This window comes from Rhinolophus sinicus, chromosome 15, assembly GCF_057876585.1.
Source record: "Rhinolophus sinicus isolate RSI-liver-muscle chromosome 15, RSI-T2T, whole genome shotgun sequence".
Classification (NCBI taxonomy): domain Eukaryota; kingdom Metazoa; phylum Chordata; class Mammalia; order Chiroptera; family Rhinolophidae; genus Rhinolophus; species Rhinolophus sinicus.
Window position 1 is genome coordinate 86,745,690 of NC_142515.1, and position 23,916 is coordinate 86,769,605.

A 23,916-nucleotide genomic window follows, 5' to 3' on the forward strand; every position below is an offset into this window, starting at 1 on the left:
TACTGCCTGCCGGGAGTTGTAGTTTCAGTGCGGCGGGCCCGGCAAGTCCAGTGTCCTCGCTCCGGTGCCGCCGCCCGCGAGCTACGAGGCGGAAGTAGGGCGGCCTCCCCAGAGACCGAGGACGCGGGGTTGGCGGTCGCGGGGCGCCGGCGAGGGGGTGCAGGGCTCCGGAAGGGCGCGTGCGCGGCGATAGGGCTCCGGGGAGGAGACAGGGCAGGGCCCAGCGAGGGGCCGGTGGTCCAGGCATCTTGTCTGGAAGATGCACAAGAGGAAGGGTATCCCGGGACCCCCGGGCCGAGGCGCGGCCGCCGCCCGCCAGGTGAGTCTGTATCCTCCCACTGAACCCCACCCCTGGCCCCGCCGAGGGAACCCAACCCACTCCTGTCACACATTCGGGGGAGGGCCCCACCCCCTAGGGGAACCAGATCTCCACCCCCAGGTAAGCCCCGGCCCCCGCCCCCAAGGTAAGGTTCGACCCCCAAAGTGCGGCCTACTGGACCTGGCTCCCCAGCTCCTAGCTCCACGCCCCAGGTTCAGGGCCACCTGTTGCCGCAGCAGCTCCAGTCGGGGAGGGGAAGGCCTCAACATGGGCTAGGAAGGACAGTTATTGCTTCCCTGACTTAAGCACACTTTGAACCCTCGGATCAGCCAGGCCAAGTCTTTTTTTATCCCCATTGTACAGATGAAGACACTGAAGCCCAGAGAGGTGATGACACCTGCTCAAGGTCATAGGAATTAACAGCTTGATCAGAACTAAGTGCAAATCCAGAGCTGCTGCCATCAGCCCATAGGATGGTGGTGGGACCTCTTCTATGTCCCCCATTTCCTCTGCCCCAGGCACCGTAACAGTTTGATTTTTCACAGCTTTGATGAAAGGAGCTTAGTGCCCAGGTGTTAGAGTCTGGCCAGCCTGAGGTTCTCGCCTGTCCTCTGAACATTGGATACTTGGCCTCACAGCTCTCAGCCTCAGTTTCTTCATCTGTGACGCAGAGTCCCTAAGAGTCCCTATGTCACAGGACAGTTGTGAAAATTCATTGGGATAGTTTATGGAAAGTGCTAGAACATAGCACTTGATATGTTACTATCATCGTCATTGCTATTATAAGGAGCCATACATAATTGCCAATATTTGACCCAAAGAAAGAGCAATTTTGTATAGATCAACCTAATATCACATCATGATGGGTCATTAACCAGGATAGGATAGGAAGACAGGTCTGTTACATGGCAAAAATCCCACTTTCAAGGTCTGTGTTACTGTCAGGGCTTTTATTTGCTCTTGATGCCCCCAACCTTCTTGCATGGCCCCCTCTGCTGAGGATGCTGGGAGGAAAAGCCCAGGTGTGCAGAGTGGCTGTGCTTTGGGCAGGGTGTGTGGCCTGCTTTCCCCACTGTACTTGGCTAGCCGTGCATCATGGGTGCAGGCTCAGAGCAGGGAGCTGGGTCTCCCTACCTGCCCTTTGTCCCATGTTGATCTATGTCAGAGGGCCTGGCCCATCTTGGGACACCTGTTGCATTTTGGGCCTGTTCCAGCCTTCTGGCACTCCCAGGGAAATGGCCTTCCCCAGGAGGCCTGGGTTCTCTTCATCCTGAGGAGACTCTGGGTCCATTGTGGCTGCCTCTGGCAAGGTGGGGCGCATCCTTTGGTCTGACTGGACCCTTGCTGTTCCCGCAGCTGGGCCTGCTGGTTGATCTCTCCTCGGATGGCCTGATGATCCCCGAGGATGGAGTTAACAATGAGGAACTGGAGGCCGAGTTCTTGGCTTTGGTTGGGGGCCAGCCCCAAGCCCTGGAGAAGCTCAAAGGCAAAGGTAAGACTCAAACCACCCTTAGAACATTTCCTCAGCTCCCGCTATGGGCAGGATTCAGAGCTAGGTGCTGGGGAGATGGGGAAAGGAGACAGAAAAGGACCCTGCCCTCCTGGAATCCACAGTCTGGGTTAAAGGTTAAGTGATCAACTCTGGACCCAGAGTGAGGGTTCGAATCCCAACTCCACCTTTTACTGGCTGTGATTTGAGTCCCAGCACCTGTGAGGGCCTCAGTTTCCCCATCTATAAAATGGGAATAAACCACCCTTACATCCCAGGCATTAATCTTCTAGTGTTCGTAAAATGCTTCAAACAGGACCTGGTTAGTTGTCCAACCTGCTTTCCTGTGATCAGGGCTGGGATAGGTAAGCACAGAGTGACGGGAGAGACCTGTGAGCTGGGGCAGGATTTCTGGAGGAGGCACCCATGATGAGTAGTCCCATGTGAAGAATTGGGGAGCACTTCTGGGAGGGGTCACAGCATATGCAAAGGCCCTGGGAGAAATGGCAGGAGACAGAGGACTCCGCAGTAGTCAAGTGGGGCTGGGGCCCAGAGGGCAAACGGAACCTTTACACTTTTTAGCTAATACAGTTGATCCTCATTATTCACAGATTCCGTATTTGTGAATTCACCTACTGGCTAAAATTTATTTGTAACTCCAAATACTTACAACTCAATACATGCAACTCTTTTGCAGTCCATCTTGGACATGCACAAGCCATAAAAAGTTTGAGTCACCCACTTGCCCAGCATCCACAGTGAGAAACGTCCAGGGCCAGAGTTTGAACCCGGACTTGATAAGGAAGGGATGAGGCTGGTGAGGTCGTCTGGTAGCAGAATCACTCCCTGAGGGCAGTGGGGTACCATGGCAGGGCCGGGAGGGGTACATGCTGCCCCAGTCCCTGTTACACTATTCTTTGGGGCTGTGGGTGACTGGGACAGGAGGCTGGGGACTCTTGAAGGATCTTGGTCCGTCAGGTGCCTCCCTCTGCCACCAGGTCCACTGCCCATGGAGGCCATTGAGAAGATGGCCAGTTTGTGCATGAAAGACCTGGATGAGGATGAGGGGACCGATGAAGAGGATGTGGAGGCTGATGATGACCTGCTGGTGAGCATCCAGGGTGGGGCAGGGGGCATTCCAATGGATGTTGCCCCATCCATTGGGCCCTCACACAGGCCCCCGGCCTTGTGTCCCTGCAGGCCGAATTAAATGAGGTCCTTGGGGAGGAGCAGAAGGCTTTGGAGTCCCACCCTCCTGTGGCCCAGGTATAACTCTCACAGCCCTGCTCCCTACCGCCCAGGGTTCAAGGCCCTCCCTTGCCCTTCTCAGTCTCGTGACCTCAGGCAGGTGACTGGACACCTCAGAGCCCTAGTTCCCTGGTAGGGAAAGGGGGCGATAAATTGTACACCACCAGAGTGGAGACAACTGGCCCAGGTTTGACATGCTTGGTGTGCAGTAGACTGTCAGGGTGGGCTAAGTTGGGTCACTACCCACCCACACCATTCCCCTGGCCCCTCCTGCAGTCGAAGGCCACAGCCCCCAGGCCAGGGGTGGAGGCCACCTTGCAGGAAAGGCTGGCTCTTTACCAGACAGCGATCGAAAGTGCTAAGCAAGCCGGAGACGGCGCCAAGATACGGCGCTATGACCGGGGACTTAAGGTGAGCGGTCAGACGGGAGGGTGCCGGGACCCAATAACCGCACTCAGCTCTGGGCTTTTCTGAAACCCACATTTACATTTTCTCCCAGACACTTGAAAACCTGCTGGCCTCCGTCAGGAAGGGCAATGCCATTGATGAAGAGGACATCCCACCACCTGTTGCCATAGGGAAGGGCCCAGCGGCCACGCCCAGCCACACCCCTGTACTTACCCCACCAGCCTCTGTGAACCTGCTGTCTCCAGAACCCAGGGTCACAGTGGAGGGTCCTCCTCCTACTGTCCCAGCCTCATCCCTGGGCTTGGCTAAGCCCCAGCTGCCCCCAGGTAGGCCAAGGGCAGGGCTGGGCTGACATAGGACATTGGGGGATGTATTTAGCAGTTGGCCTCTCTGTGGGGGTGCAGGTCCTATACTGATTGACACCCCTGCCCTTCCCAGGTCGGCATGCCCCCGGAATTCATTATTAATATCTTCTTTTTTGTGGTGGTAAAATATATATATAACGTAACGTTTGCCATTGTAACCATTTTTTAGTGTGCATTTGAGTGGCATTTAGTATATTCAATGTTGTGCAACTGTCACCTCTGTTTCCCAGACTTCACCCCAAACAGAAACTCTGTCCTCATTAAATACCAATTCCCCATCCCCCTCCCCCAGCCCATAGTAATGTATTTTAGTTACAAATGTATTTGTCCTTTTGTGTCTTGTGTCTAGCTTCCTACACTTAGCATAACATTGCAACCTGTGTCAGAATTCCATTCCTTTTCTTTTTAAAGATTTTATTGGAGAAGGGGAACAGTGTGTTTTTCCCAGGACCCATCAGCTCCAAGTCAAGTTGTTGTCCTTCAATCTTAGTTGTGGAGGGTGCAGCTCAACTCCAAGTCCAGTCTCTGTTTTCAATCTTTAGTTGCAGGGGGCACAGCCCACCATCCCATGCGGGAATTGAACCGGCAACCTTGTTGTTAAGAGCACAGCTCTAAGCAACTGAGCCATCCGGCCGCCCACCGGGAGCTCAGTGGCAGCTCAGCTCAAATTGTCTTCAAACTAGTTGTGGAGGGCACAGCTCACTGGCCCATGTGTGAATCGAACCGGCAACCCTGCTGCTCAGAGCTCGCACTCTAACCAACTGAGCCATCTGGCCGCCCCTCCATTCCTTTTTAGGGCTGAGTAATGTTCCCAGATACAGAGTTTTAAATGAATAATTTTCAAGCTGCCAGCTTGCCTGTCTTTTCTCCTAAAACTCACCTGGCTGGAGGACGCATCTACCCAGAGGTTAACCTTCCTAACCTCCCCCTCTTTGGTCACCCTCCTCCCACTGTAGAAAAGGAGTACCCACCCCTCTCCCTTCTAGAATCTGAACTCTGGGCTCTGCTCCAGGGGCAGACGCTACCAGGTGGGAACCAATGAGATGACATAAAAGGCTGGTCTGGGGTTGAGAGGGTGGACACCGGATCTCAATCCTTCTGCAGCCAGCCTGGTCTGGAAGCCGTTGTTTTTGGCAAAGTTCAAGAAGGACCGTTGGAAATCGTCACCTGAAATTCTTGGCCAAAATCACCCCAAATTTTTCATGCTGGCATTTTTGGCATATAACTTGTCAGGAATACAGAGAATTGTGTGACATCGTAATAACAAGACTCCGTCTCTTCCTATCTGGTAGTGTGAAGCATGTTTCTCTAGACTTTAAAAGAGGAAAAAGGAAAGTAGGAAAGAAATAAACAGGGAAATAGCTACATGTGAGGAAGTTGACCCAGCCTCCACCACACAGTCTTGAGGGGCTGCCCACCCACCCACTTGGCCCCCGCGCTCATGCATGGGAGCCTTCCGCTGTTCCCCTTTGGTCTTAGCCTGGGCTGTGGCCACGTGGTTTTGCTCCATCCGCTCTTCCAGAAAGAGGTGCCTTGCCGATAAAATTTTACTCTCGGTATGTAAAAGTTATTTATCAGAAAGCTTGAGATATTTAGGCTTTGCTCAATTATGTACTAAATGTAATTATTACAATAATTCAACCCCAGAAGAAAACTTTTTAACAATGAGGCTTCCAATGACAGGAGATACCACGTTTTCCCAAATATAAGACCTAGCCGGACCATCAGCTCTAATGTGTCTTTGGAGCAAAAATTAATATAAGACCCACTCTTATTTTAATATGAGACCAGGTATAATATAATAATATAGTATAATATAATATAATACTGGGTCTTATATTAATTTTTCCTCCAAAAGATGCATTAGAGCTGATGGTCCAGATAGATCTTATTTTCAGGGAAACATGGTAAAACCAATCAAATGTCAAGGTGTTTTACGTCAACCTACATACACCTTCTCAGGCAAATACCCCTAAACGTACAGCAGTGAGTCCACTTGTCAGTCTGAAAAAGTACAACGCAGGCCGTTTCCCAGGTGTTTCTAGGATATGTGGACAATGGGTAGTGTATCCATTTTGCTTTTTTTTTCATACCAGCCATGGTACTTATTTCAATTTAGAGATACTCCTTCTGAAAATGTGTTACTTATATTATTTTCAACTAACTAACATACCGTTTAAAAAGCGGTTTAATCTTCTGTTTCCCAACTTTGCTGGTAGACCACATAAATGTATTTTGGTTACAAATGTATGGTAGGGTGGTCAAAAAAAGGCTTTCAAGTGCCCACATAGATCATGTTAGGATAAAATTCCGTAGGGGATGTGGATAGAAATAAAAGGAGAAGATGATGTGAAATTCCCAACTGCTAAAAGTGAACCCTGGGAAATATTTTACAAGTAAATGTTGGTATATACTCAAAAGAATTGAAAGCAGGGACACGAAGAAATATTTGTACACCCACATCCATAGCAGCATTATTCACAGTAACCAAAATGTATAAGTGACCCAGGTGTCTATTGATGAATGAATGGATAAACAAAATAGTATATCTATACAATGGAATATTATTCAGCCTTAAAAAGGAAAGACATTCTGACACCTGTCACAGTGTGGATGAACCTTGAGGACGCTATACTAGATGAAATAAGCCAGTCACAAAAGAACAAATACTGTATGATTTCACTGAACTTGCGGTCCCTAGAGAGTCACATTCATAGACAGAAAGTAGAATGGTGGTGCCAGGGGCTGGGGGAGGAGGGGTAGGTAGTCAGTGTTTAATGGGGACAGAGTTTCAATTTGGGAAGATGAAAAATGTTCTGTTTATGGATGATGGTGATGGCTGCACCACAATGTGAATACTACCTAACGCCACTAAACTGAACATTAAAAATGGTTAATATGGTGAATTTTACTTTACGTATTTTACCATATTTAAAAAAAATTAAAAGTGAGTATTGGTGAGTTTCCAATTACCATGGTAGTTAAAATACATTAGATTTAAAAGAGTGATGTGATGGTTTTCTTTTTCGAATGTTAATATTTGCAAGACACTAGAATGACAACCTTAGCTACTTTTGAAACTTAAGATGAGAAATTTTAGATGTCAACTTAAAAATGCATAAGGGTACATAAAATTTTCCAAAAAATTTTTTGGGGGCAAAACAGCAGAGGCTCCGGAGCTTCCCAGGCCTGAGTAGAGTCCCCACCACGCAGTCTTCAGGCTATGTGACCTTGGGGAGACAGCATCCCCTCTCTGAGCCTTAATTGTTGCATCTATAAAATGGGATTAAGAGCAGTCTCTGTTGTGAGAATAGAAATGCTTTTTACACTGTTTCCCCTCCCAGGTCCCTGCAGCACTGGCCCCCTGGCACAGTTGCAGAGCCGCCAACGCGAGTACAAGCTGGCTGCCCTCCATGCCAAGCAGCAGGGAGATACCTCTGCCGCCACCAGACACTTCCGTGTGGCCAAGGTGTGTCTAGACTGATGGACAGGGTTGGACGGAGAGGAAAGGATGCTCCCAACATTGTATGGTGGCAGTGAATATGGGCTGGAGTCAGACCTAAATTTGAATGGCAGTGAATATGGTGGCAGTGAATATGGGGTGGAGTCAGACCTAAATTTGAATCCTGGCATGGTCACTCCCTAGGTCTCATTTGCTGCACCTCTTGAAGCCTCAGTTTATCTCTTCTGTGAAATGGACCTAAGTGCTAGAAGAGGCTTGAGCAAGACAGTGCAAAGGAAAGGGCAGAGCTGGGAGTCGTCTGTCACATGGCAGGGCATGGAGGCTCCTCACAGGGTCCTGGCTCCAGCTGCAGCCTCCTCCCCTGATCTCTTTCCTTCTCACAGAGCTTTGATGCTGTCCTGGAGGCCCTGAGCCGGGGGGAGCCTGTGGACCTGTCCCGCTTGCCCCCTCCACCTGGTGAGGACTCCACCTACCCATCCTCCAGGACTTTTGGAGGCTTCCACTGACTTCTTCCTGATGCTGACACCCCCTTTGGTCAGGCTGGGGACTCGCTCAGGCTACACCAGCCTGGGAGTGGGGGTGGCCATAAGCATGCCCCTCAATGCACTGGACTTCTCTGTCCCCAGATCAGCTGCCCCTAGACTCACCGTCACCACTACCACAGCCTATGACTCCTGCCACAGTGCCCTCCATGCCAGGTAGGGTCCTGGGGCTCTTAATAGGCAGGCTGGGGCAAGACAGTCTCCCCTTCCAAGATTCTTAACTCTGTCCCCTACCCTTGTCTGGCCAGAGGTTCCCCCACCCCCACGGACTCTCCTGGAGGCCCTGGAGCAGCGAATGGAGCGATACCACGTGGCCGCAGCCCAGGCTAAGACCAAAGGGGACCAGCGGAAGGCTCGTATGCATGAGCGCATTGTCAAAGTGTGTGGGGGCCAAGTGGATGTGTGGGGGCCAAGTGGGTGGGTGGGAAGCCCCTGAAGACTATGCCCAGGGAGCTCGAACACCTGTGTCTCCCACAGCAATACCAAGACGCCATACGAGCCCACAAGGCTGGCCGAGCTGTGGATGTGACTGAGCTGCCAGTGCCCCCAGGTAGACCCTGCCCCTGCCCCACCCCTCCAGCCTCTGGGCCTTTGCAGGTGCTATTCCTTCTAACTGTACAGGTTCAGGGAGCTGATTGCTACATGGTTAGGAATTCTGTAAGCTACAATGGGTAGCTTTAAATCAGTCACAATGGAAGTGTTTACGCCATGGAAATTGGCAAATGCTAAAAATCGGGGTTTGATTTGAAGAGGCTGTTGACCAGCCCACTGCTATCTAATCCCTCCATTTCTTCTTTGTTTGACTTCTCCTTCCTACTCATCAGCTCTCAGCTTTACAGATACCTACTCAGTCTCCCATCAGCCCCTGCAGTGGGTTGGAGGTCTCGTCTGGGTTTTCAGAGTTTCCTGTGCATCCCCACTGGGAGCAATGATTTCTTTGTACTTTGGTCCCCTGAAAGTCCCCCCAGGCCCAGGGCCACCTCTTATGCCCAGCAGAGCATCTTAGAGTTTGGTCAAGGCCTGGGGTCAGGTGAGAGGAGCCAAGAGACAGGAGGGAGATTTGGTCTGGTGTGTCTGCTTTTACCTGCATTTAAAGTGGGTTCAAAGGCCCAAGGCTCTTTTAGAGGGAGAGGAAGCCATGTCTCCACCGTAATGATGTGGGTCTCTCCCTCCTGACTGGGCCGCAACTGGCCGCACAGGCTTTCCCCCCATCCAGGGCCTGGAGGCCTCCGAGCCCACCCAGCCGAGCCTGGTGGGGGTCCTGGAAACTGCCATGAAGCTGGCCAACCAGGATGAAGGCCCAGAGGATGAAGAGGACGAAGAGCCTAAGAAGGTGTGAGGGGCTGGGGGCAGGGCCTTGGGGTGAGGCAGGAAGTAGCCGTGAAGAAAAGCCTGACAGTTTGGGTCTTGAGCCAGAAAGAATCAGCCTCATGTGCTGGCCCTACCACTTCCTGGCTGTGTGACCACGGGCAGGTTATTTTGTTCTCTGAGCCTCAGTCTCCTCATCTGTAAAATAGGCATAATCATAGCCCCTACCTCCCAGGGCTGTTGCAGAGATTTAATGAGAACGCAACTGTATGGGGTGCTCGGTGCTGAGGAAACAGAAACTAAGACGGTCACTGTTGTCAGTGTCAGGCCCTGGCCATTTGAGGAGTGGCCTCATCACAGGTGCTGAGAATGTTCTGACTTCCTCTCCGTCCCTCAGCAGCCCAACAGCCCTGTGGCCCCCATGGCTCAGCCCAAGGCTCCACCGTCAAGGGCACCCCAGCCAGGATCCACCCCAGCAGCCAAAACAGCCCCCAAAGGCACATCCACCAGAGGTAGGTGCCCCCTCCTGGCCCTGGCTGCCAATCACCTGACCATGGACTGGGCAGCACCTGCTGATGCCCCTGTACCCACAGCCCAGCAGCAACTGGCCTTCCTGGAGGGCCGAAAGAAGCAGCTCCTGCAGGCCGCATTGCGAGCCAAGCAGAAGAACGACATGGAGGGTGCCAAGATGCACCTGCGTCAGGCCAAGGGGCTGGAGCCCATGCTGGAGGCCTCACGTAACGGGCTGCCTGTGGACATCACCAAGGTGAACCCCCGAGGCCTGCTGGATCTTCCCAGGCTTGCCCATTGGGCTCTGACCACTTAGCAGCCATGTGACTTGGAGTATATTAGTCAGGGTGCAGGTTGAGCTGCTGTAACAAATAGGCCCTTCCCAAGACTGGATAAACACGACAGATTTTTATGTTTCTTGCATGTAACACTCAGGGTACTCTGGGCTTTGAAAGATAAAGCCCTCCAGAGCCCAGGTTCTTTAAGTGGATCACTGATCTGTCTGTATCCTGCCTATGGGAAGCCGTGAGGGAAAAAAAGAGCGGGCTAAGCAGTATCCTGTAAAGGAAGTGACATGGAGTAGCCATCACTTCTGCTCGCCTCCCATTGGCTAGAACTGAATAACGTGGCTGCACTGATCTGCAAGGGAGGCTGGAACATGTACTCTCTTGTGGGGCTGCTGTGTGCCCAGCCAGACTTCCACTACTAGGGAAGAGGGTATGGATCAGATTTGGGGGAAACAGTTAACAAGTTCTGCCATTTTGAGCAGGACTATCCACTTCTCTCTGAATATCACTTTTCCCCTTGGGAAAGAAGAAAGAGCAGGGGCAGAGGACAGAGTGGTGGCCAGGGAAGGTGGCCTACAAAGCCCTGGTGGATGTGCTCATTGCTGACAAGCAGACCCCTCCCCATAAGCCTGGTCCTCCTCAGGTGCCACCTGCCCCTATCAACAAAGACGACTTCGCCCTGGTCCAGCGGCCTGGCCCTGGTCTATCTCAGGAGTCTGCCCGGCGCTATGGTGAACTCACCAAGCTCATAAGGCAACAGCATGAGGTAAGGGGGTCCCCAGCCTGGGTCAGTAGGCCTCCCCCAGGGTCATGGCCCCCCAACCCTCCCCTCACTGTCTTCTACCTCCCTAGATGTGCTTGAACCACTCTAACCAGTTCACTCACCTGGGCAACATTGCTGAAACCAGCAAGTAAGTGCCCCCATGCCCACCTCTGCCAGATGTGTGCACCCCCAGCCCACTTCTGGGACCAGGGACCTGAGTAGGGCTCTCTTGCTGGCAGATTTGAGAAACTGGCAGAGGACTGTAAGCGGAGCATGGAGACTCTGAAGCAGGCTTTCGCCCGAGGTCTCCCCACGCCCACTGCCCGCTTTGAGCAAAGAACTTTCAGTATCATCAAGTAAGGCCCGAACGGTCCCTGGCCCAGACACCCTGTTGAGGAGGGATTTGCCCTCCCCAGAAGCTGGCAGAGGACTTGCCTCTGGAGCAAGTTTGGATGGGTGGCGGGAGTACAGCATGTGTAAGGGTCCTGAGGCAGGCATGTGGTGCGAGTGAAGGATGGCAAGGGAAGGGGTGTTGACAGTGACACATTTGGAAATGGGGAAGGTCTAGTAAGTGCATAATGGGCCTGCAGGATGATGGTTGTTGGTCCTGCTCCAGTTAAGTCTTCCTACACCCTGGGGAGTTGGGATCATTTTTCCCACGTACAGATGAGGTTATGTACAGCCCCTGGGGTAACCTAGGATAGCCACCTAGGAAAACCCACACCTGGCTCCCCCACGTCTGCATGGTCTGGCTCTCCATGACTTTCTCTCCACTTGTTGTCCCCACTTTGCTCGCCTCCTGCCACACAGGCCTCTTTCTGGTCCCTTGGATGCACCAAGCATGTTCCTACTTAGGGCCTTTGCCCCAGTGGTTTCCCCTCCCCAGGTCTCCATGTAGCAGCCCCTTCTTGACATCCAGAATCACCTATGATGTCACCTCCACTGAGACGCCCTCCCTGACCACCCTGTCTAAAGCAACCCCTCCTGAGTACACTTCAATATCCCCCTTATTTTAATTCTCTGCAGAGTTGCTTTGTTTTTTTCTGTTTATATGTTTATTGGTCATCTGTCTATTCAGCCAGCTCAGCCTCCATGAGCACAGAGACAGGGTCTCTCTCATTTACTTCTGTTATCCCCAGCCAGGAGGCCACTGGATGGCATACAGTAGGTGCTTAAGTAATGTCAAATGAAGAGAAGGCCCCATAGCAGCTAGGGCACTGGCTGGCACATGGTAGGGGCTCCAGAAATACTGTTAAATGAAGGGAAGGTCCCACAGCAACAAGGCCACTGGCTGGTGCAAAGTAGATACTAAATAAGTATGTACAGACTGAAGTAAGGGCCCAAAAGTCAGCCAGTGGCAGAGCTGGACAGGGAACTCTAGTTTGTGGAGCCGAGACACTCCCAAAGGCCAGTATGGGGTTTGTTCCCTGCACCCACCGAGGGAAAAGAAGGTGGGCAGGCAGTGGGGCTGAGGTGCCTCTGTCTCCCCACCTGCCCTCCGGAAGGATTTTCCCCGACCTCAGCAGCAATGACATGCTCCTGTTCATCGTGAAGGGCATCAACTTGCCCACGCCCCCAGGTGAGGGGGCACCAGGCAGGGGTCAGGGCTGTGGGGACCACCTCTCTGCCCAGCCCTGACCCTGATTTGCCCACAGGGTTGTCCCCCGGTGACCTGGATGTCTTCGTTCGGTTCGACTTCCCCTATCCCAATGTGGTATGTGAAGAGCTGGAGGGAGATGGGCTCAAGCCCCATCAGGTTGGGGAACGGGTCGGGTAGGCGTCCCAGGCCAGGCCCCAGCCCCCGAGCTTTCATGTCTCCTGTCCGGTCCCAGGAAGAAGCTCAGAAAGACAAGACCAGCGTGATAAAGAACACAGACTCCCCTGGTGAGACATGGGCAGCAGGTCCCCCCCGCCCCCTACAGAAAGAACATGAGACCAGAGCCTGACCCCTCCTTCCTTCCCTGGGCAGAGTTCAAGGAGCAGTTCAAACTGTGCATCAACCGTAGCCACCGAGGCTTCCGAAGGGCTATCCAGACCAAAGGCATCAAGTTCGAAGTGGTCCACAAAGGGTGAGCTGGACAGGGGGTAGGCATTATATGGGCTCGGGGAGAGGGAGCTGCCCTGGGGCAACCATCCTGTCCCCCCTCACACACAGGGGGCTGTTCAAAACTGACCGGGTCCTGGGCACAGCCCAGCTGAAGCTGGATGCCCTGGAGACAGCATGTGAGGTCCGGGAGATCCTTGAGGTGAGAGGTGGACGTTCATCTGAATGCTCCTGTATGGCTATGTCCCTCATTAACATTATGCCTCCTGCCCTGAGCCTCTCAAAGGTTGCCTCTGCTGACCCAGCCCCTCCCCTGGGAGTCTCAGACCTCCCCCCTCCCAGCCCTAAATACTCCCAGCACCCTGCTCTATCATGACCACTCGATGTCTCAGTCACACCCGTCGACTTTTGGAAATCATGCTGGTTCTCCTGGATCCCAGTCATGGGCCTCCAGCCACTGCCCGCTTTTCAATAGCTTCCCTTCACGCCCCACCAGGTACTGGATGGTCGCCGGCCAACTGGGGGGAGGCTGGAGGTGATGGTCCGGATTCGAGAGCCACTGACAGCCCAGCAATTGGAGACAACGACTGAGAGGTGGCTGGTCATTGACCCTGTGCCAGCAGCTGTACCCACAGTGAGACCCCACCCACCCAGCAGCAACCCCAGGGAGGGAGGCTCGGTTCAAGGGGGCCAAGATTCATAAGGCTGGTTCTGTCCTTTGAAGCAGGTTGCTGGACCTAAAGGGAAGGCTCCTCCTGTGCCTGCCCCTACGAGGGAGCCGGGAAACAGGTGAGTGGCTGAGCGAGGAAACCCTTCTTCACATCTCAGCCCTTCCTAGACATTTTCCCGTCAGGCACAAATTGGAACATGTTGTTTCCCTGCTTCCAGACCTTCTGTGGCTCCCCTTCTCCTGGAGAATCCAGTTTAAACTCCTCAGCTTGACCTTTAAGACCTTTTTTGATCTGACCATTGTCAATATACTCAGCCTTCTCTCTCTCCACTTGCTCCTATTAGTTCATGGCTACACCTAGTTTTCACTGTCCTCTGGGCTTCTCTGCTACAATTCCCTGAGTACCTCTACCCTCGCACTTGCTCTCTGCTCCTCTGCCCAACTCTGACTCCTGTGGGTCCCAAATTGGCTGTTGCCTCCTCCAGGAAGTCCTCCCTGACTGCCTGGCATTGCAGTTGCCTGGGTGTACAGCCATTATCACCAGTAGGTTGTGGGCATAACAACATGGTGGTGGGCCTGGCTTGTCTCTGGCTCTTCCCCAGTAGCAGCGTGTCGAATTAATGGGGTCAAGGATGGGGGATGCTTGCACTCCCTCATCCCTATCCCCACCCCGTAGATCCACCCGGCCCCTGCATAGCCTCAGTGTGCTGGCCTTCGACCAAGAGCGTCTAGAGCGGAAGGTGGGTGCCCACCCACTGGGCTAGTGGGGCAGGACTGGGGGAGCTGCAGGCTCAGGCAGGGCCCTCACAGCCTCCTCTGCACCCCCCCAGATCCTGTCCCTCAGGCAGGCACGGCGGCCAGTGCCCCCGGAGGTAGCCCAGCAGTACCAAGACATCATGCAACGCAGCCAGTGGCAGAGGGCACAGCTGGAGCAGGGGGGCCCGGGCATCCGGAGGGGTAGGGACTCGGGGACAGGCACATGGGGGAGGGGTGGTGGCAGTGGCCCCATCCTGATCCCTGTCTCTCCCTCAGAATACATGGCCCAGCTGGAACGTCAGCTGCAGTTCTACACAGAGGCTGCCCGGCGCCTGGGCAATGATGGCAGCAGGGTGAGCCGGGCAAGGTCCGGGTGGGCACTGGGAGGCCAACGCCGTCAGGGGCTGCCCACTGACCACCCATTGGACCCCTAGGAAGCTGCAAAGGAGGCACTCTATAGGCGGAACCTGGTTGAGAATGAGGTGAGCAGCTCAGGTGTTGGGGGTGGAGGGTAGGCAGCTGTGGTCATGGCCCCCCCTGATCCCAGCGGCCTCTTCTACAGCTGCAGCGGCTCCGTAGGTGAGGGGTCGATGGGGTTTGTGGCCCCTGGAGATCGGGGAGCAGGCCCGAGGCCCTGGTGCTGGGAGGAGCTGACACAGCTGCAGTCTCAGACCAGACAAGCAGACAATCAGCAGACAATCAGCTCTGGATGGATGCGTCTCCTGCTGGGCCCACCCAGCCTACCTGGAGCCTCCCTGGCAGTGGGCGTCAGGGAAGGTGCCTGTCCCTTGCCCAGGCCTGGCTTGGTGGGCCTGGGAGAGTCCCGTTTGCACAGCCCAGGGGTATCCAGCCCCTGGCCTGCCCCAGAGGTGGGAGGGTGGCTAGGACCAAGCCCCAAGGCCCCTGCAAGCACTTTACTTCCTGTCCCTCCCTAGCCTTAACCCTGAAGCCCATCCATACCCCAAAGAAGCCTCTGAGGCCAGCCAGAGCCTGGCTGACTCCCCAGGGGGGGTCCCCTGACCCTGCTGGGCGCTAGGGTTGACACATGGAATAAACAGCCAGGGCCACACCCGGCTCACTCGGTCCTGCTCACTCCGTCCTGCCTTTGTTTCTTGCTCTCGGTGGCTGGGATGGGTCTCCCCTCACACACACCCTCCCCAGGGTTAGTAGAAGGGGAGGTACCTATAAGAGGAGCAGGCTGTGAAACGTGTTAGACGCACGTGTGAAGTCCCGTGCATCTGTCATGGGGTCTGTGACCTGCCTGGGGGTGCCTGCCACTCTATGCAGCTCTTCAGCTGGTGGCCTTGGGCGTCTCTGGGTTTATATGTGCCCATACGTGGTGGTGTTTGGTGACTGAAATGTGTCTCAGGGCCTTGAAATCCAGCCCTGCTTCTCACTGGCTGCAGGACCTGGGCCAAATTGCCTGACCCACTTAGCATCCTAGAGCCTCAGTTTCCTCTGCTGGACACAGGGATAGTGAGAGCCCGTCCCGCCCCACAAGGTGAAGGGCACCCGGTCAGTGATGAGCACTTGAAAGGTTAGGCTTTATTGTTGCTGTCTCCATCTGTGGGCAGTGGTGACAGGGCTGGCAGGGCTGGCATAGGCTGTGCACCCGATGTGTGAGCTGCATGCCTCAGTCCCTCCCTATGTGTGGAGGCGGTGCCCCAGCTTCCCAGCCATCACGGCTCCGGCGGCCTTGCCCTCAAGGCTTCGGAGAGGCAGCTTGAGGCCCCAGGTGGGTGCTATCTCCTTAGTCCAGGGCCCAGCAGAGCCCCAGGTGTCTGGACTGCTCCGCCGGGCCTCTCGGGCTCAGGGGCCCCATGCCCGGGGCCGACGTGGGGCCGTGGGTGGCAGCTGGACCAGGACCTGCTCTGGGTTACCCGTCGTGTCCACCACATGCAGGTGCAGGAGGCCCAGGAAGGCCTCGGGCGCGATGCTGGTCATGTGAAGCCTGTTGGCCCTGGATCAAGAGGTGGGCATGAGGGCGGGGGTCACAACCATCCTGACCCCCTGGGCCTGCTGGGGTCCCCACAGTCCACAGGGCCCTCCCCTGCCCACCTGGACCGCCCTCCCCCCCGGCTGTCCTCAGGGCACCTGAGGAAGAGGGCACGCAGGCCAGGTGTGCTGAGGAAGGCTTCGGGGCCCACGTGGCTGATCCGGTTGCTCTGCAGATGCAGCTCCTCCAGGGCCTCAGGCAGGTCGGGGGGCACGAAGGACAGCTCGTTGTGGCTGAGGTCCAGCACCTGGGAAGGTGGGCAGAGATAGGCCCGGCTGGCTGCTCGGCCAAGCCCCAAACCACTCTCCTCCTGGGCCCTCCTCCCCTCCATGCCCAGCCCAGTCCTGCCCCGTCCCATCGTCCCTCTTCATGGCTGCCAAATGCCTCCCCTCAGCAGAGGTAAACTGAGTCCTTTCTGGGTCAGGCCCTGCTGTAGGTGCTGGGGGCCCAGACAGGTCCCCGCCTGCTGTGGGAGATGTTGATTTAATGTCATTCAAAGGGCATTTCGTCTGAGTCCTCATACCCTTCTAACACTCTTCATCATTTACTTACGATCTTTATTGATTACTTTCTCCCTAAGCAGGTGTTTGTGGGGCCAGGGCATCCCCAATGCCTAGAACAGCTCCTGGCACCCACAGATGCTCTAAATTCTGGAATCATCAGCGGTCAGAAGGAGCTAGAGGCCACGGTGTTCACTGAGGAGGTGGAGTGGTGTCTCGAAGGAGCAGGGGGCAGGGACAGCATAGCCAAAGGCCTGGAGGCTGATGTGTCCCATCCATCCCAGGGTCCCCCCCAACACCCACAGGGGGCTCTGTGTGATATCATCTAAGGGCCTCGTGGAAGAGGAGCTGGGCAGGCAGGGGCATGGAGGGGCCATGGGGACCTTCTATGGACTGTCACTGTGGCTAACCAGCCCACCCCTAACCTGGAGGGCCTGTAGCTCATGCCAGGTGCCAGGCCCAATGTCGCCCACACGAAGCCGGTTGTGTGCAAGGCTGAGCTCCCGCAGCTGGTCCAGGCCGGCCAGCGGCTCGGGCTCGAGAGCTCGCAGCTGGTTGCGCTGCAGTCGTAGGGTGTGCAGGCCGATGGGCAGGCCGATGGGCAGCCGCGTCAGCTGGTTGCCGGTCAGGTCTAGGCTGCGTAGGGCACGCAGAGCGCGGAAGGCCCGGCGGTGCACGCGGGCGCTGGCCAGGCGGTTGTAGGCCAGGTTGAGCTCGGCCAGGCCAGGTGTGGAGGTCAGGTCGCGGGCACCCAGCATGGCCACCCGGTTGTGAGGCAGCACCAGAGAGCGCAGGCGGCGGGGCAGCGCCAGGGGCACACGCTCCAACCCGTTGCCGTAGATGTGCAGCGTATGCAGGCCCCGCAGAGGCCGCAGCACCCCGGCAGGCAGCCCTGCGGCCCCCAGCGAGTTGTGCTGAAGCAGCAGGTAGCGCAGACCCCGTGCCCCACGCAGCCGGTCTGCTTCCACCTGACGGATGCGGTTCCGGCCCAGGTGCAGCACCGCCAGGGTGCGGGGCAGGCCGGCGGGCACCGCGGCCAGCTGGTTGTATGACAGATCCAGGTACTCCAAGCGGTGCAGCTTGCTGGTGAGACAGAAGGTCAGCGTGGGTCTGGGCATTCAGCATGGGGGACCAAGCAGGAGGGCCAAGGCGTGGTCCTGAGAGATGTTAGCTGGAAATTCCAACTTTGGGGTGGTGAACTGAGAGATCTAGGTGGGAGGTAAACTTGGGATGATCAGGGCAGGTTCCAGCCTGAGGGTTAGATGTGAGGGTGACCAGGACAGAGTTCTGGATGCAGATCTGCATGTGATAGCTGTGACATTGTATAACAAGATGGCGGCACAGGGGAGTCGGGAGTGAGGAAGGCTGCCAGGTACTCAGGCAAGCCTGGCACACAGTAGGCACTCACCAAATGAGACTGTGGGCTAGGAGTCACACAGAGGAGAGGGACAGAGAGTGGGAGCCCCAGACTCTGAATTCTCATCTCGGACTGCCAACACAAAGCTGTACTTGTCCCACCCCGCCCCAGGCCCCACCTGAAGGTGGTGGCGTCCAGGCCGCTGTCCGTCAGCTGATTGTGCTGGAGGTAGAGCTCACGGAGGTGGGTCTGGCGGCTCAGGGCTCCTCGGGGCACCTTGGCGATGAGGTTGTTCTGGGAAAGGAGGAGTGAATGACACTAAGGGTCCAGGACAGAGGGCAGCAGGGAGCCAGCCACAGAGGACTCTTGAGGGAGTGACAGACAGGGAGCTGGCTTTAGCAAGGCTGCTCACAGCACTTGTGACCAACTTGTGCCAGTGGAAGAGACTCGGAGAAAGATATTTCTAAGATATTTCTGACTGCTGGAATTCTGAGGAGGTGGAGGGGCCCCCCAGGAGAAAGGTTGAAAGGGGCCTGAGGAGGCAAGGCCAGGGGGGTCATGAGGCGAAGAAGGGGCACCTGTAGGTGGAGCCGCTCCAGAGAGGGCGGCAGGCTGGGCGGCAGGTAGCTGAGCTGGTTGTTGGAGAGGCTGAGGGTGGTGACGGCCTCGGAGCCGTGGAAGGCATCAGGGGGTAGGCCGGCGTTGCTCAGCTGGTTGTTGTGGAGGTACACGGACCTGAGGGGAGCCAGGCTCCGGCCACCAGCCTGCCCCCGGGCTCCCCAGCGCCCTCCACTCCCACCCTGCACCCCAGCTCAGGGCTGCCTTCAGTGTGTGTGTGTGTGTGTGTGTGTGTGTGTTTCTCCAGACAGAGCATCCCGGACCCTGCCTCCCCCAGACCCCCAGAGCAGGCTCATGAGACCCTCAGACTCCCATGGTGGGGAACGACAAGCCTGGGGGGCCTGGGCTGGGTCAGGGGTTACCTGAGTGCCGGCTTCTCCCCAAAGGTGAGCGGGAAGATCTCTGTCACTTGGTTCGCAGCCAGATCTGCGACTCGCAGGGAACAGGGCAGAAACTGGGGGGCCACTGAGAGCTGTGGGAGCACAACATACTGGTCCTGGTGGCTCCCTTCCAGCCCTGTGCTGTCCCCTCTGCACTCGGTGCTGTGTGATGTTGGCCAGGCCAGGTCTGGTCTGGGGTGGGGTTCGGGTGGGTACCTCACCTTGTTGTGGGCCACGTAGATGTGCTGCAGCTGGGTGAGGGATTCGAAGGCCTCGTCAGGCAGGCCTAGGAGCAGGGCAGGCGGTGAGGGGACCCCAGGCCTGGCAGAGGGTGAGGGACAGGGGGACTCTGTGCTCCCAGCTACCCAGATCTCCTGGCCAGGGACTGGCAGAGGCTCCTCCAGGCATCCCCCTCCCTGTCCGCAAAAGCCACAGCGCCCCCCCATCCCTAGTTTCCATCCTGCTCAGCAAAGGGCAATTCTGGGAACTGCCACAGAGCTGCCCACAGACCCAGCGGGGGGAGGAAGAGGGCTGCTGGGACCCTGCGGGAGGGGCGGCCTCCTGTTGTCCCCTCACCCTCAGAGGAGATGAGATTGTTGTGCAGGTTGAGGGTCCGTAGGTCGCTGAGACGTGACAGTTCATTGTAGGGGAGCTCCTGGAGCTGGTTGTTCTGGAGGTTGGAGGACATTCGCACCCCTGACCCTAATGTCCCTGAGTCCTTAACAAGTGACCCCAGCCCTGATTTTCAGCTCCCCATCACCCTAAACAAGAGAGCCCCAACATCCCTGTCACCCCCACAGTTGGTCCCAAATGCCCCATTACCCCATAACCAAAAAGACATCAATCCCAACACCCCATCCGCCCCTACCCTTAACCCTTGACACCCATCACCCTCACCCCAAACAACCCCATAACTGCCAAGACACTGATGCCCACCACCCCATCACCTCCACAATTGACCCCAAGTGTTCTATCACTCTAACTCCAAACAACCCCATAACCACTAAGATGTTGACCCCTGACACCCCAAATCCTCAGTCTCTCCCACATCCAATATCTGTACCCCCACTTCCTCTCACCTCTGATATGCAGACCCCAACACTCACCAAACCCAACACCTGCACAGCCAACACCTTACCCTTCATGTGGACTCCACACCCCATCACCCTCCACCCCAGCACTTCCCACACTGGTGCCCCCAGCATGCACCCTGCGCGCCCCCCCCCACCTGCAGGGAGAGGTGCTGAGCGGCCCTGGTAATGTTGTTGGGGAACACCCGCAGGTCCCGGCCATCGCAGTCCACCATGTCGGCCCGGGGGCAGGAGCAGCGCGGGGGGCAGGCCCAGGGCAGGGGCTGTGAGCTCTCCCCCAGGTGGGGGAAGGCGGCGTCCTCCATGCCGGGGGCAGCTGGGGAGCCAGGAAGCAGTAGGAGCAGCAGCAGGCTTAGCTGCTGGGAGTGGAGGGACTGGGTCAGGGTGTCGCCAGGTTGGGCACAGGGTCGCCATGGTGACAGAAGCATCCCCTAATGGGGTGTGGGGGTAGGCAGGCCCCACCCTCAGACCCTCCTCCGCCCCACCTCACCATAGCCAGCCCCAATTCTGCCGTCTTGCCTGAACTGCCGACCAGGGCTTCCTAATGGAAACCAGGCGGTCACCTCCTGGAGCCTCTGCCGTGGCTGCCACCGCCCCCCATCTCAGCACAGGCCACCCTCCCTGCAGCCTGCTCCCCCAGGAGCTCAAGAGAGCTGGCCTACCCCCTTCCCCGCCTTTGGGAGGGTGGGTGGGCTGCCGGATGGGGTGGTGAGGACAGTCCAACCCAGCCCGTCCCCTTGGTCCCCCACCCCCAGCTCTGCTTGCGTAACCTCAGCCAGCCTGGGCCAGGCCACGGGAGCAAGGAATGTTTGGGGGAAAGCTGAAATTCACCCTGTCTGGTATTTGGGCCAACCGCAGGAGTAGGGGTGGGGGCAGAGGAGTGGGGGATGCTTCAGCCGCAGGAGGGTCCCCAAGGAACTGGGGCTGGTGACGAGGGGTCAGGGCAGGCCTGGGCTTAGCCTGCCAGCCCAGACACTGTCTTGAGGGCTCTCAGCCAGGTCTGCCATCTGGGCCCCTCCCCCTCTCCCCCTACCAGCTGGCCTCACTAGCAGCCAGACTCCCCCCACCCCAAATGGCCACAGCCACCGCCCAAAAGGAAATTACACGTATGGAGGCACCAGCCTGGCGGTTAAGGATGTGCACTCAGGGCCAGCCTGCTTGGGCCTGAACCTAGGCTCAGCCACCTCCCTGGGCCTCGGTTTCCCATTCTGCAAAGTGAGGGAAAGGTTGTCTCACCTCCTGGGAGGGGTGAGAAGATTAAATGAGATAATGCCTATGAAGTGGGGAAACAGCATCCAACACATCCCAGCCCTTGATGCCAGGTGTGTGCCACCAGGTGAGGAAACCAGTCTCTGCCCCCAATCTGATCCCTAAGACATGCCACTTACTGGTGAGGTGACTTCAGCTAAGTCATTTTCCTTCCTGAGCCTCAGCTGTCCCACACATAAAATGGAGATGACAGAAGACCCTTCCTCAAAGGGCTGTCACAGGGAAAACCCAGGTAGCAGACAGAACATTCTAAGAACGGCATCTGCCCCTCACAAGCACTCAGTGGCTGAGGCGGTGGGCTGCTCACAGCGTGTGAAGGAGGTTGGGATCTCCCGGAAGCAGAGCTGGAGACAAGGTATGTGTGCTGTTATCTCAGAGAAAGCAGCTGTTAGGGGAGCAGGGAGGTGACAGAAGGAAGGAAAAGAACAGCCCATAATCGATGTGTTATCACTGGGGTTATCCACTTGCCAGTCTCAGGGCTCTAAATTCTGTGTCCCGGAGGACCCTTAGTCCTGGGCAAATTGGGGTGGTTGGTCACTCTTGTTCTCAAGCAAGTTCCTGCCATAGGCAACTGGGGCTCCGTCCCGCAGGGGAACACTAGGAGGTTACGTAACACACATGGTCAGCGTCACCCACCTAAGGGGCAATGGAGCTGTGGTATTGAGCCCGCACCTCCCTCCGTTCATCACTTGTTGAGGGTGGCCCTTAAGGGGCCTGAATTCCCCAGCCCTTGGGTAGAACAGGCTCTGGCCCTAAAGAAAGATAGGTACGTGATGGTGACGCCTGAGGGGGCATGGCAGGCCCCAGACAACACCTGCTACAGGAGGCCATGGGGTCCAGCCATGGGGAGATGACAATGAGGTACACCAGATGGGTGGGAAGAAGGGAGCAACATATGGGAGGATGATGGAAAGAGAGGGGGTCTGTATTACTATTTCCTCCTCCTTCCACAGAGGAGGAAACTTAGACCTAAAGGTGGTCATTTGTCCATGTTTCCCAGCACTGTGTGGCTTCATGGCGGGGGGGGGGGTCCCTTAGGGTCCCTCAGGGCTGCAACAGGAGACAGGTCTTAGCTTTGGCCAGAAGAGAACTACAGGCCCCACCCCAAGTTCTCCAGGTGAGACTAATGGCCATTAGTTTGAATATTGTGTAGCACAGTAATGGGGCCAGCCCCAGGGAACTGCTGTACTATTGCACCAATCCTAGCCCCAGGAAAACAGCAATGAGAACCAAGCTGTTTGAGTTTCTGGCAGGCCTCCTTCAGTTGCAAAGAATGGACAACCCAAACCAAACTAACTAATGCAAGCAAGAGCATTTATCGACTCATGAATGAAATGTGGGGGAAGGTGACTTTCAGGCATAGGATCCAGGGGCTCAAATGACATCCTAAGATGGATTTTATCTCTACCTCTCTGTTCTACCGCAGGCCTCTCTGTGTAGTGCCAAGATATCCCCAGCTTTAGTCTAACTGAAAGCCCTAAGCTTGAATCTCATTGGTCACATGTCCATCTGGAACCAGTCGCTGTGGCTAGAAGGATGAAATATGCTGATTGGCTAGAAATCTAACCATCACTCTTGTAAATGACCCACTGGCCTCATCTCCCTTCAACAAAGTCCCCTCCCTCCACCTAGCCCAGCCCAGCATAGCCCTTTTCAGTCCAGCCCTGCCCAGCCCAGCCCAGCCCAGCCCAGGCAAGTCCAGCCCAGCTTAGACCAGCACAGTCCTGTCCTGCCCTGCCTAGCCGTTCCTAGCCCAGCCTAATCTTGCCCTGCCAAGTGCTGCTCTGCCCAGCCCAGAAGGGAGTTCTGTAGGGACAGCCATGGAGTGTGGTCCACCAATGTCGATCCTGGAACAAACAACACTTAGTACACCTTTGTGGAATGCATGCAGAATTGTGTCTGTACGTGTGGGAAGGTTTGCATGGGGAGGGGGTGTTGGTGTTTGTCAGTTTCCCTGAGGCTCTGGTCTCACAGTAGGGAGGACTGTAGAGTCAGAGGAACAAGGGACAGTTGCAGAACACTGGGTAGCTCGTGCAGCAATCTGGTCCCATTTTGGTGGTGGTGGGGTAGAATTGTTGGGCGGATGTGGGAGGGAGCAAGAGGCTGATGGAAAATGTAGTCTTCTAATTAGAACAGGAAAGGCCTTCCTTAATTCAGTAGCAATTAATGACCCCAAGGCCCACCTTGGACCTGCTCCTCCTCATCCTTTGATGGCATCCAACCTCAAGACACAGTTTAAGGCCCAAGTCCTTAATCAGCTTTCATCTCGATGGTAAACCCTTCAGAATCTGGACCTAATCCATAAAATTATTGATATTTATTTGGGCATAGGCTTCCTGGAATAAAGAACTACATTTCCCAGTCTTTCTTGCAGCTAGGAGTGGCCATATGACTGTAAGCAGAAGTGGTATGTACAAATTTGAGGAAAAGGGAGTGCCTTTATCCTTCCTACTGTTGGAATGTAGACGTGATGGCTGGAACTCCATCAGCCATCTTGGGCCATGACATCAACTTTGGAATAAAGGACTTGAAT

General features: G+C 55.8%; 2 protein-coding genes across 12 annotated transcripts; one reads left to right on the forward strand and one right to left on the reverse strand.

The window, feature by feature from the left end:
- The first annotated feature begins 20 nt into the window (after window positions 1-20).
- On the forward strand, window positions 21-15,267 carry CC2D1A (coiled-coil and C2 domain containing 1A). Of its 8 annotated transcripts, none has more exons than XM_019746121.3 (29): window positions 21-319; window positions 1,676-1,811; window positions 2,807-2,916; window positions 3,009-3,074; window positions 3,333-3,467; window positions 3,556-3,790; window positions 7,174-7,298; window positions 7,676-7,748; window positions 7,919-7,990; window positions 8,083-8,213; window positions 8,312-8,384; window positions 9,034-9,167; window positions 9,540-9,654; window positions 9,736-9,908; window positions 10,583-10,705; window positions 10,792-10,850; window positions 10,942-11,058; window positions 12,208-12,281; window positions 12,358-12,416; window positions 12,535-12,586; window positions 12,672-12,771; window positions 12,858-12,948; window positions 13,243-13,380; window positions 13,471-13,535; window positions 14,093-14,156; window positions 14,247-14,373; window positions 14,449-14,525; window positions 14,607-14,654; window positions 14,735-15,267. In XM_019746121.3, exons 1-29 carry the CDS (start codon window positions 260-262, stop codon window positions 14,753-14,755), a joined length of 2,853 nt encoding a protein of 950 aa, XP_019601680.3. In that variant the 5' UTR covers window positions 21-259; the 3' UTR covers window positions 14,756-15,267. The 8 variants fall into 8 exon arrangements, with proteins under 8 accessions (XP_019601680.3, XP_019601682.3, XP_019601681.3 ...); XM_019746123.3 differs by having other exon boundaries at window positions 119-319; window positions 13,474-13,535; XM_019746122.3 differs by having other exon boundaries at window positions 119-319; window positions 9,543-9,654.
- A 428-nt stretch (window positions 15,268-15,695) lies between these two features.
- On the reverse strand, window positions 15,696-20,751 carry PODNL1 (podocan like 1). 4 transcript variants are annotated; one of them, XM_088792433.1, is made up of 9 exons: window positions 20,605-20,751; window positions 20,252-20,470; window positions 19,600-19,693; window positions 19,006-19,309; window positions 18,604-18,760; window positions 18,204-18,319; window positions 17,094-17,751; window positions 16,267-16,415; window positions 15,696-16,132 (listed from the first exon to the last, which is right to left on the reverse strand). In XM_088792433.1, exons 1-9 carry the CDS (start codon window positions 20,605-20,607, stop codon window positions 15,982-15,984), a joined length of 1,851 nt encoding a protein of 616 aa, XP_088648559.1. In that variant the 5' UTR covers window positions 20,608-20,751; the 3' UTR covers window positions 15,696-15,981. The 4 variants fall into 4 exon arrangements, with proteins under 4 accessions (XP_088648559.1, XP_088648557.1, XP_019601699.2 ...); XM_088792431.1 differs by having other exon boundaries at window positions 20,252-20,473; XM_019746140.2 differs by lacking the exon at window positions 20,605-20,751 and having other exon boundaries at window positions 19,006-19,115; window positions 19,245-19,309; window positions 20,252-20,579.
- Window positions 20,752-23,916: the final 3,165 nt, after the last annotated feature.